The sequence below is a fragment of the Perca fluviatilis genome, chromosome 13 (genome assembly GCF_010015445.1).
Source record: "Perca fluviatilis chromosome 13, GENO_Pfluv_1.0, whole genome shotgun sequence".
Taxonomy (NCBI): Eukaryota; Metazoa; Chordata; class Actinopteri; order Perciformes; family Percidae; genus Perca; species Perca fluviatilis.
The window spans coordinates 38,194,346-38,206,552 of NC_053124.1; the positions used below are offsets into that span (position 1 = coordinate 38,194,346).

At 37.6% G+C, this 12,207-nt stretch overlaps 1 protein-coding gene across 1 annotated transcript in view; it reads right to left on the reverse strand.

The window, feature by feature from the left end:
* Positions 1–3,653: 3,653 nt before the first annotated feature.
* The window catches only part of LOC120571000 (zinc finger protein 84-like), a 37,691-nt gene continuing 29,137 nt past the window's right edge, over positions 3,654–12,207 (reverse strand). The window contains exon 4 of the mRNA XM_039819684.1: positions 3,654–5,931. Coding sequence (XP_039675618.1) covers positions 4,619–5,931 — 1,313 coding nt within the window. The 3' untranslated portion in view covers positions 3,654–4,618. The remainder of the gene's footprint in view (positions 5,932–12,207) is intronic.

Sequence of the window (12,207 nt, forward strand, 5' to 3'; positions counted from 1 at the left end):
AGAAAGACAAATATTTTGCATTTTCACAGCCCTGAGAAAACTTTTAAATATTATGGTAGTTAGTTTCCCTATTCCTTTAAAGGGTCTTTTTAATTTTTTTTTAAATCTGGACTCTATTTACCCAAATGTAAAAAGATTGTTGTTCCCAAAGTTATAATGGCATAAACAGTCACACAAAGAATTAGTTACATATTTACAAAGGTAAAACCAGTGTTGGATTTTAACAGCTTTAGTTACTAGTTTTGTATGGATTACTTTTACTTTTAATATTTAAACTAAACTTTCCTGGTGATACTTAGTGTATTTTCCGCACTATAAGGCGCACCGGATTATAAGGCGCACCTTCAATGAATGGCCTATTTTAGTTTTCATATATAGGGCGCTCACTCCCTCCTTATAGCATTTAAATCTAATGGCGTTTTTCCATTACATGGTACCTGCTCGACTCGCCTCACCTCGACTAGACTACAGCTTCCGGTGCAGATTAGTTGCTGAGCTTCAAAATAAAAGTCCGGAAGTGTTTTAGGCTTCTTCAGAAAAATACACAACAAGATAAATGATTAAAATACACGTTTGAAGAAAGACAAATGTTTTATCGCATTTTCACAACTCTGAGAAAACTTTTAAATATTATGGTACTTAGTTTCCCTATACCTTTAAAAGGGTCTTTTTACATTTCTTTTTTAATCTGGACTCCATTTACCCAAATGTAAAAAGATTGTTGTTCCCAAAGTTAAAATGGCTTAAATATTCACACAAAGAATTAGTTACATATTTACAAAGGTAAAACCAGTGTTGGATTTTAACAGCTTTAGTTACTAGTTTTGCATGGATTATTTTTACTTTTAATATTTAAACTACACTTTCCTGATGATAATTATGTACTTTTAATGAAGTACATTTTTCAATGCAGGACTTATTGCAGTGTAGTATTAGTACATTTTTTTTGCAGTAAAGGATCTGAATACTTCTTCTACCACTGTTCACCACTAGGCTGCGCTGTGTTTTGTCTCAGTCACTTTGGATGAATTTTCATCACATGGCTATGCCTCACAGTAAACACATCTCTATGACGATACGTACGTAAGGCATAGCTGCTGAATTTTATTCATTTTACAGCTTCTTGATCATAAAAATGGTTGATTTTTTAAGTTTTCTTTTTAAAGAAGGGAATGGTCAATGCGAGTTCTTTATTCACTTGGTGTTTTTTTGGGCTTAACTTTGGAGCTTGATGCAGTGATTTTTATAAATTTTTATCATTAATTTTTTACGGCCGATTTAAGCAAGGCACATTTATGGACCGTATGAATTTTGAGAATCCAACAAACAATTCGGGTTTTTATTCTAGGGTAAGTGTTTTTTCATTGGCAAACTTTGAAACAAAAAGTTTTGAGAGTTAATGTTCATGTTTTAATTTGATAGTTTATTGTCATATACAATTATACTAATCTGTCAAACTTCAATTACTACATTAACTTCAGTTTAGCTTTTCAGCTTTCAGCAATCACACGCATTTTCTGCAGGAAATCCATTTTCTATTTTCAGTTACTTTCATGCAGCCGAATTACGTGGATTACAGTTACATGAAAGTTTATTTTAGAATCCCTCTAAGCAGAACAGAAACTATTCTCATAGAAATATAGAGCTATTGTTCTCAACTCCAGTCCTTTATTCTCAGATTTGTCAATTGGAACCTGATAGAAGATTTAGGTTCTGCATTCACACTCATTTTCAGCAGGTAATACATTTTGATTAATCAGGGCTCGACATTAAGGCTTGTCCGGGACAAGTGGATTGTTTTGTAGGGCAAGTGGAAGAGAAATTTAAAACTTAAAAACAAAATAAAATCCCATGTTACTTCACATTATGTGCCACTCATTATGTCTATTTTACCAATACAGGACACGTTTGTTTCTACTGTTTCAACTAAATTGTATTAATGTTGATAGTGTTTGGATGCCTTCAACGGTTTGTTCGAATTCTGCATTAGCAAAACACACACAAACAAATTATTAAAATAAATAAATAAAATGATAAATCTTTACCCAAACAAGTGACTTTTGTACATGGACAAGTGAAATGTAAATTTACTTGTCCAAAGGACAAGTGCCTCAAAAAGTTAATGTCGAGCCCTGTTAATGTTATTAATTTATTATCATATTGTTTGGAACTCTTTATATTCTAACATTATATTCTAGCTTTATTGTTTTATCATTAGGTAAGGCCATAATACTTATATATATATATATATATATTATATATATATATATATATATATCCCCTATATATGGGAGTATATATATTAGGGCTGTCAAAATTAACGCGTTAATTTTTGCGTTAAGTTTTTAATATTTAACTCGTTAAAAAAAATTAACGAAATTAACGCAGCTGTGTTTGTTTACTTCATGTGGCGGCTGAGAAACGTAATACTGCCTCCATAAGAGCAGGCGGCGCTACTCTAGGAGGGACTTACCTGATTGAAGTAGGCCTACGGGCCAGTCAAGAGTTGAAACATGGACCAGTAAGATCCCAAAAGAGAAAAAAGATGATGTGTTAGAATCCAGAAATGAATGAGCGCGGGCTATAACGGGACCGAGTACTAGTTCCGACAGGTTGTCTCGTCAGGAGAGATGCGCCACCAGTATGCTGCTGTTTCTCTACATAGAGCTGCAGTTTAAGTTTGTTTGTCTGTTGCTCTACTGCTGTGCTGCCGATATGTACGTGCGCGATTTGTTTGCTTGATAACTGTTACGTTGGTCACGCTGATAAAACCTTATTTGCAGTCTGATGTTTAACGCTGTCGACTCGATAGTATCCGTGACTATATTCCAGTAAATGTTTGAAATTGGTGCGTCTCACTGTCACACAAGCTACTTCCTGGTTGCGGTGCTGGAAGGGAAATGTAGTCAATCGCTTTACATTGGTAATGGATTGCTGTGCACAGCGTCGCTATCTAAAACTACACTCAATGTTTTCACTTTAGGCCAACATACACCTTTGTGGTTTTGGGTACTGGTTTAATGTGTAACATTGATATTGATATTGATGTGCATTTCTGTGTTTAGATATATGTGCTTTGCTTAGTCATTCAGATTAAACACTATGTATATTATAATATTTATGATATTAAGTACTGCCTAGATTGTAATATATATATATATATATATATATATATATATGTGTGTGTGTGTATATTATTCAGAATATGGTATATTAGGTATGTGGCTAATATTGGGGGTGGTGAAAAAAATCTGCTCCCAAGTCGGACAGTTTCTAGCCGTTTCAGCAGCCTTCAGCAGGACTAAATAAGCCAAATTGTTGCTGCTGTTGTTCTGAAAGATATTAAACATTCTGAACTTAGCAGAACCTTTCCTTGTTTGTTTTCTCTTCATATTTGCAAAGTTAAGTGATTTAGCATTTAAATATCCATTATTACAAGCTTCTCAATTTAAAAACGCGATTAACTACAGCAAATTGTGCGATTAATTAGTTAATTTTTTTTAATCGATTGACAGCCCTAATATATATATATATATATATATATATATATATATATATATATATATATATATATATATATATATATATATATATATATGGAGTATTATGGCCTTACCTAATGATAAAACAATAAAGCTCAAGAAGAAAGGCACTTCAATACATAAAGAGAGAAAAAAGAATACAATACAAATACAAGGTGAAGTGGAATATAGGCTATATAATCATATTTCCTTGAAAAGGTATTGGTTGTACATCAGCTATATGAATACTTTTCTCAATAATAATTTGGATAGACTCAAAAAAATTCAGAAATTCAATTCTGAAGTGAGTAAAAGCTGGCAGAGATTTAGAAAATTTCGCTTTATGGATATAAAATTTCCCCTGTAGAATTACTAGGCTGAAAATCCCATGTATTGTTTTGTTTTTGTTATCATAATTGAGAATATCATCTTTTTCTTCCAATTTAATTACGTACTTCTTTTGAACATTGAAATAGTTTAAAAAAAAAAATCCTAAACTCCACAGAATAGATGTATAATAATTTCTTCCTCAATTTAAAAAAATTCACATTTATTGTCCAGAGCCACAAATCTTGAAACAAATTTGTTAGTAGGATAATTGTGCAGTATTTTAAAATGTAATTCTTTCAGTTTATTGGGGATAACAAATTTGTACGGTAGAAGCCATTTTGATTCCCAGTGAATGTTAGAATATAAAGAGTTCCAAACAAATTTCACACTATGACGGTTACATTTGCAACAATCTGCGGTTCACATGCATGCCGAACTGTAGGGGCGGTCTGTTACTCTACATCAGGGACAATTTATTCATCAATATTTCAAAATAGAAAATATTACACTTCATAATGTTTTGTGTTACCTTATGTAAGTCACCCCTACATTTTTCAACTAAGGAGGGGCAAAACGTTATCAGAAGCGAAAGCCGCCTTCCCTAATTTAAATGGTATAAAAATATTTGCAGTACAATTAATATAAAGAAGTCTGCACCTCTTTCTGCCCCCCACCCTGGGTCAGCCACCACCAAAAATGGAATTTAATTCTGTGGGAAAAACTGCCAGTCCTCTCCATCAGCTTCGGTCTCCATCTGACCAACACATTTATGTCTTTTGACATGAGAACGCCGGGTAAATCTTTCTGTTACAAACACTGCAGCTGAATCTTTTCTCTCCTGTGTGGACTGCCATGTGTGACCGTAAACTTCCTCTCCGTGTAAAGGATTTCTTACAAATTGAGCAGCTGAAAGGTTTCTCTCCTGTGTGGACTACCATGTGTGACTGTAAACTTCCTCTCCGTGTAAAAGATTTCTTACAAATTGAGCAGCTGAAAGGTTTCTCTCCTGTGTGGACTACCATGTGTTTGCGTAAACTTCCTCTCTCTGCAAAAGATCTCTTACAAACTGAGCAGCTGAAAGGTTTCTCTCCTGTGTGGACTACCATGTGTCTCTGTAAACTTCCTCTATCTGCCAAAGATTTCTTACAAACTGAGCAGCTGAAAGGTTTTTCTCCTGTGTGAGTTCTCATGTGTTTCTTCAGGGTTCCATGTTCAGCGAAAGCTTTATCACACTCAGAGCAGTTAAACTGTTTTCGTCCTGTGTGAGTCACCATGTGTCTGTTCAGATGTCGCCTTTTACCAAATCTTTCCCCACACACAGAGCAGCTAAAATGTTTGTCTCCTGTGTGAGATCTCATGTGGTTTTTAAGATTTGACTTGAGTCCAAATCTTCTATCACAAACTGAGCAGCTGAAAGGTTTTTCTCCTGTGTGAGCTATCAAGTGTCTCTTCAGATCTGCCTTTTGTCTAAATCTTTTCCCACACTCAAAGCAGTTAAAAGGTTTTTCTCTTGTGTGAGTCATCATGTGTCTGTTCAGATGTGACTCAAGGTTAAATCTGTTCCCACATTCAGAGCAGCTGAATGGTTTCTTACATCTTGAATCATGTTCCAGAGAGTTTAAAGCTGACTGAGGTTCTCTGGTCTCCTTCCAATCAGCACTGTCATCAGTCTCAGGTTCAGAAGAGTCTCCAGTCTGGTCTTCAGTCTCTGGTTGTAAACGTGGATCAGAGTTCCTGGCTGGTTCTGGTCCTCCACAGTCCTCTCCATCAGCTTCTGTTTCCATGTGTTGAGTTTGTCTTTGATGAAGCTGTGAGGACTGAGCTTCCTCTTCATCATCTTCACTCTTCACAGGGACAGGAGTGAATGGGAACTTGGTGATATCAGCCTCCTCCAGCCCTTGAAGCTGCTCTCCCTCCTGACTGCTCCACAGTTCCTCCTGTTCCTCTTTAATGTGTGGGGGGGCCTCTGGCTCCTGCTGGTCCACACTGGAGCTACACTCCTGCTGGTCCACACTGGAGCTACACTCCTGCTGCTCAGGGGGAACCTCTTCTTTAACCACCAACAGCTGCTCAACATCTGCAGGAAACAGAATCAAATACAGATAACTGTTTAGTCAATACTTGGAGCTAACTATTTCAGCAGTTTAGTCAGTACTTTTAGATACAATTTCAACTGTTTAGTCAGTACTTTAAGCTACTATTTCAACTGTATACTCTGGATGGTATTGCCCTGGCTTCCACAGCACTACTGGCAGAAATCTAGGAGTTATTTTTGATTCAATTAAATTTTATTTATAGTATCAATTCATAACAAGAGTTATCTCAAGACTTTACAGAGGAGCTAACGTTAGCCATCAAACAATAATAGATAGCTACAACAGTTTTGAAATTATTTCCATCTTCTGTCATCCATTATGACGGTGAAGATGGCTGGCATCGAGCCACAGTGCTTCCAGTGGGAGCCCCCCTCCCCACCCCTGTCATCAAGGCATCAAAATGTGCAAAAAACAAAACACAATACACTTTTCATAAGCAGACACAGACTATAATAATACTCAAATATGTCCATTCGTCCACAATGTCCCACCACCCTAACTGCACCCTTCTACCATTTCTTCTCCACACATTCAAGATGCAAAAATATTTGTTTCCTCTAACTGTTTGGAGCATGATGCAGTAGGTTAAGTGTTGTTTTAATGCTACCTGCATCATTTTTTGGGTTGCAGCAGCCAGGTGATACACAAGCAAAGCCTAAATTGACATAATGAGCACAAACTGCACTGTAAACCCGAACGTTCAAAGTAATTAAATATTATAGTGTATAAAGTTTTGAACAAGTTCTACTTAATTTCATGTTAACATTTTTTATTTAACTAATATTTTTATTAAATGGATATTTTATATATTTATTTAAAATAAATATTTTATTGTAAATAGGGATATTTAATATTTATTATATTAAATAAATATGAAAATGTTTTTTTTTTTTCTTTTATATATATTTTTACCTCAGGGATATGTTTTAATCCAAGCTCCATACACTATTTTGAGAAAAATTTGAAAAGTCAGCAAATTTACTGTAGTTTTGTTTTATTTTTTACTTCTTTTATACATTTGTTTTTCCCCCATTATGGTTTTATAAATTTGTGTATTATTTTTTTTTTTTTTTTTTAAATAATAATATTTTGTTTCAAATACTTGTTGTTTTCTCTTTAAAATACTTTTTTATTTATTATTTTTTCATGCTTGTTCCCCAGTCTCTATTTTATATTTTTAAAGTAATTTATTTAATTTTATATTATAATTCTTTTTATGTGTTTTTATCTATTTTTTTCCGTGATGATTATTAGATAAAAAAGATTTTAATCATTATTTCATTTATAGGTTTTATTTATTTTGTGCAATTCTTTGTTATGTATTAAGATTTAATTATTTGTGCATATGTTTGTTGACTTTTAAAATATTTTTTATATATTTTTTTTTTAAATTTTTTTATTTTTTTTTTTATTTTTTTATTTCTTTTAAACTTAAGTGTTTTTTATACACTCTTGTTTTCATTTTTTTTTTATTGTTCTTTTTCTTTTTCTTTTTCATTCGTTGTAAGCCTGTTTTTTTTTTTCTTCTTTTTAAGGTATTTTTTTGTTAAAAAGCTTATCTTTATGTTTTAGTTGCAGTTAACAATTTCAACTGTTTAGTCATTACTTTAAGCTACTATCTCAACTGTATACTCTGGATGGTATTGCCCTGGCCTCGACAGCACTACTGGCAGAAATCTAGGAGTAATTTTTGATTCAATTCAATTTTATTAAAAGGGATACTTCACTGATTTAGCATTAAAGGTGCAATATTTAATATTGTATGTAATACTGACAGCTAGCGGTTAAAATAGTTACTGCACTACCAATTCAAAATACTGGAGAGTCGTTTCCCCCGCCCCCTCCTGCCCAGACTCGAAGTTCACGGAGGGTGCCAGGCTGAGACCGCAGCATTCACAACAATGTTGCTAGCCGCTTTTCTCACATAGCCAGACATTACTCCACAGCACAGCGGAGTAGCTAACGTTAGATGCTAGTCTCACATAGCCAGACATTACTCCACAGCACAGCAGAGTAGCTAACATTAGATGCTAGTCTCACATAGCCAGACATTACTCCACAGCACAGCAGAGTAGCTAACGTTAGATGCTAGTCTCACATAGCCAGACATTACTCCACAGCACAGCGGAGTAGCTAACGTTAGATGCTAGTCTCACATAGCCAGACATTACTCCACAGCACAGCAGAGTAGCTAACGTTAGATGCTAGTCTCACATAGCCAGACATTACTCCACAGCACAGCAGAGTAGCTAACGTTAGATGCTAGTCTCACATAGCCAGACATTACTCCACAGCACAGCGGAGTAGCTAACGTTAGATGCTAGTCTCACATAGCCAGACATTACTCCACAGCACAGCAGAGTAGCTAACGTTAGATGCTGGCTATATTGACAGTCATAAAAGCCTGTGCTCACGCGGAGCTCTGTAACCAACTGAGACACACTTTCGGCTTAAAATTACAGTATGAACCGCTAAAAACAACAACCTCACCGTCCTCTCCACACGCCAGTCAGGCACACTTCCTCGGCTTAGAATTACAATACGAAACGCTAAAAATACCACCACCTTGCCGACAGAACACACTTCATTGGCTTAGAATTACGGCAACAATCGCTAAACACACTGCAAACTCACAGTCCTCTCTTCCCGATTTACAGCCCCCCTCTCGTGGCTTAAAATAACTCACCGTTGTCGGCTCCAGCCGCTGAACTACACGCTGTAAACAGCCGTGGGCTGCTTGCCTGGTCCTCCCGGTAACGTTAGCAGTTAACAGGGTTAGCATGGCGGCGTTAGCCAGGACCAGTCAGGATCACTTTACTGGCTATGTCTCAATTGTTTTTGCGAGTAACCAACTCGGGTACTCTAGCTATATAATTCAATGTGAGTACACAAATGTTGAAATGACGTAAAATGCCCGTCCCTAGTAGCTGTGATAAATTAGCCTGAAGCTATGCTTACCTGTTCAGGAGGAAATAAGCCAATTCTGCGTCCTTTTGGGATGTAAGCTGTCTCCATCTTTCAAATACATCTCCAATATTTACCAGGGGGTTGTTACGTCTCTGGTCACGCAACTGTTAGAAACATGCTGTTTTCTTTTTTTTAGGTCCGGTAGAATCTGTCTCCGTTGATCCTGTTTGTTTGTTTGCTGCTTTCATGGCTGTACTACCGTTACAGCTGTAGCGCGCTGGGTTTACGTTTTTACAGGTATATCTGGCAACCCGGCCTGGCTGTCAAACTGGGCCGTTGATAACACAACACACACACACACACACACACACACACACACACACACACACACACACACACACACACACACACACACACACACACACAGATCAAAACATAAACATAAATTCCGTGACGGAATGTAAATTTCAAAAAGAAAAAATACTGACATTAGCATTGTTGTCAGAAAAGATAGTATTTCAGTTTAACATGTTTCCTTAATATCTGATGAGGCATTGGTGTAATTTTTGGATTTATTACAGTACAAATATTACATATTGGACCTTTAAGCTTTGTATCAGCAGAAACATGGTAGTATTTTTGAATGACTGTGCTCCCCTCCTTCATGTCCCCCTGAGACCAGAGATCTCTGGGTCTGGGTAAAAAAATCTTCAGATGACGTAAAATGACGATGTTTGCGTCATTGGAAGATTTTTGCCCAGAGGCGAAGGACTACAGCCAGTACTAGGAGATACTTCCGCATAGCCCATAAGGGGTTGGGTCCCGGAGATTGCAGAGGGAAAAACGAGTGTCAGCCATCTTGAATTCTCGCTTAGCTTCTCAGCAGCAACTGTATTCATCCCGAAGGAAATTTTAGAACAACAATTACGTGCATTCAAACTACCGCGCATGTGTACCACCGGGATACATGGGTACAGATCTATGATATGCAGGAAACTTTATTACAGACTGAATACTCCACACACTACGCAAGTTTCGGCTGCCGGCTATGGAGACCAGCGGTGTTGCTCGGTCATTTGGCCGGTAAATCGACCTCATCAGTGGGGAACGTTGAACGAGTGTGCCGGTGGAAAGCTAACGCTAGCCGGCCACCTGTTCCATCAATCCTGCTTGCGAGTGTCCACTCAACAGACAACAAACTGGACTACATCCAACGTCAACAAAACTCCCAACGCAAGTTCAGAGACTGCTGTGTTTTTGTTGTTGTGGAAATATTGCTGTAACAGACTATCCAGCCTGCTGCTCTGTCACCGGGTAAGACTACTAGTGGAGGTGGGCTGTGTTAAAACGGACTGGTGCAGAAATGGGGTGATTTGTATCCAACTAACTGCTAACTGCTGGTGGAGTTTGTGACTGTTAAATGCCGACCATTCTACATTCCACGCAAATTTACAGCTGTGTTTATATTCTAAATGTAGCCTGTTTTCGTATGTTCAAAGGGTAGGCGTGGCTTGGGAGTAGACGCTAAAGCAGCGAAGCAAGTGCATTCTGGGACTTGGTGTCTTTCATCCACATGAGCCAAAAACACATTTTTTGGCTTTTCTCGGCCTAGAAGCCACCAATTTCGAATTTTTTTTCACATTTCTCCTACATAAGTGACCCAATTTAAAGATATATTCATCTGTCCAACGGTGAAATATCCCTTGTATCAATGCATAACAAGAGTTATCTCAAGACACTTTACAGATAGAGTAGATCTAGATCACACTCTATAATTTACAAAGACCTAACGATTCCAGTAATTCCCCAAAAAGAGCAAGCATTCAATGCGACAGTGGCGAGGAAAAACTCCCTCTCAGGAAGAAACCTGGGACAGACCCAGGCTCTTGGTAATGTTGAGGGTAGATGTCAGGATGAGTCAAAGATGATGGGCTTTTATTATTATCCAGCTTAAGGCCCACAGGCAAAATCATGAAATAAAAATTAACAAAACAATTAAGGAAAACAGAAAAAAAAAATACTTTCAAGGAAATAAAATAAATTGACTTAGGAGTCAAAACAATCCGACAATATACATAAACAACTGTCACCACACTGAGGATATCTAACAGACTTATGTCTTACTCCTTCAGGTTTTCCTCAAGCTCTGTTCCTGAGCCAATACTGCCACTATATATAGCCTGAAGCCTGCCCCTCAAATTGGAACATTCCAACACAATACAATGCAGGGGTGGCTCAGGTCAACAGACAGTAACGGCTCCATACAGCCAACATTAGTATATCTAAAAAAAAGAAGAAATTCACAGCATATAATTTATATAATTTCACATTCAAATTAGGCACAGCCACAAGACATCTTGTTGGCTGACAAATGTAATTCTTAAAAGGCCGGTTAACTTCCTGTTACCCTGAAGGTCCTAGACCCATTTAAACCCAAGGATCACGGCAAACCTTCCCTTATAATATAAAGAGAGCACATGCTGGTAAGACAAAAGATCATGTTACCTTCCACTAGCTTTTACACTCAATAAAACAAACATTAGTTAACAAAGACATAAGTGTTGCATGATTATTTTAACTAGTGATGTCTGACAATCTGTATGGTTTTAAACAATAGACAATGATGTATAGATGAATGTAGCTATAGCATATAAATCACCGTAGTATAAGATGTTAAATGTGTACACAAGAAAGCTACGGGATTACTATGAAGAATTTGATGAATGACTATGTTAACAGATGATATGATAACCGTGTGTGGTAATTAACAGAACATATTAACAGCTAAACAAACACACACAGGCAACCTCTTCACTCAGTCTTTGAGATAGAAAATAGGTAGCGCATCGCTACCGTCACGGCAGCCATGCATCCAGTCACAGTGGTGTCTTAACGGGACAGACCCAGGCTCTCGGTAGGAGGTGTCTTAACGGGACAGACCCAGGCTCTCGGTAGGAGGTGTCTGACGGGACAGACCCAGGCTCTCGGTAGGAGGTGTCTGACGGGACAGACCCAGGCTCTCGGTAGGAGGTGTCTGACGGGACAGACCCAGGCTCTTGGTAGGAGGTGTCTGACGGGACAGACCCAGGCTCTTGGTAGGAGGTGTCTGACGGGACAGACCCAGGCTCTTGGTAGGAGGTGTCTGACGGGACAGACCCAGGCTCTTGGTATATTTAGGCCTCATTGGTTCATTTTCTTTTTAAAGGTGACCGGTTTGAGCAGATTTGGACGGCTGTCTAAGATGTTTCAGTTTCTGTTTTCAGTTCTTCCCGACTCCAATGCAGATGCAGAGAGAGTGTCACTACCCGATGTGAGTCGAGTGCAGATGTGAGTTGCACGTGCATCTGCAACTC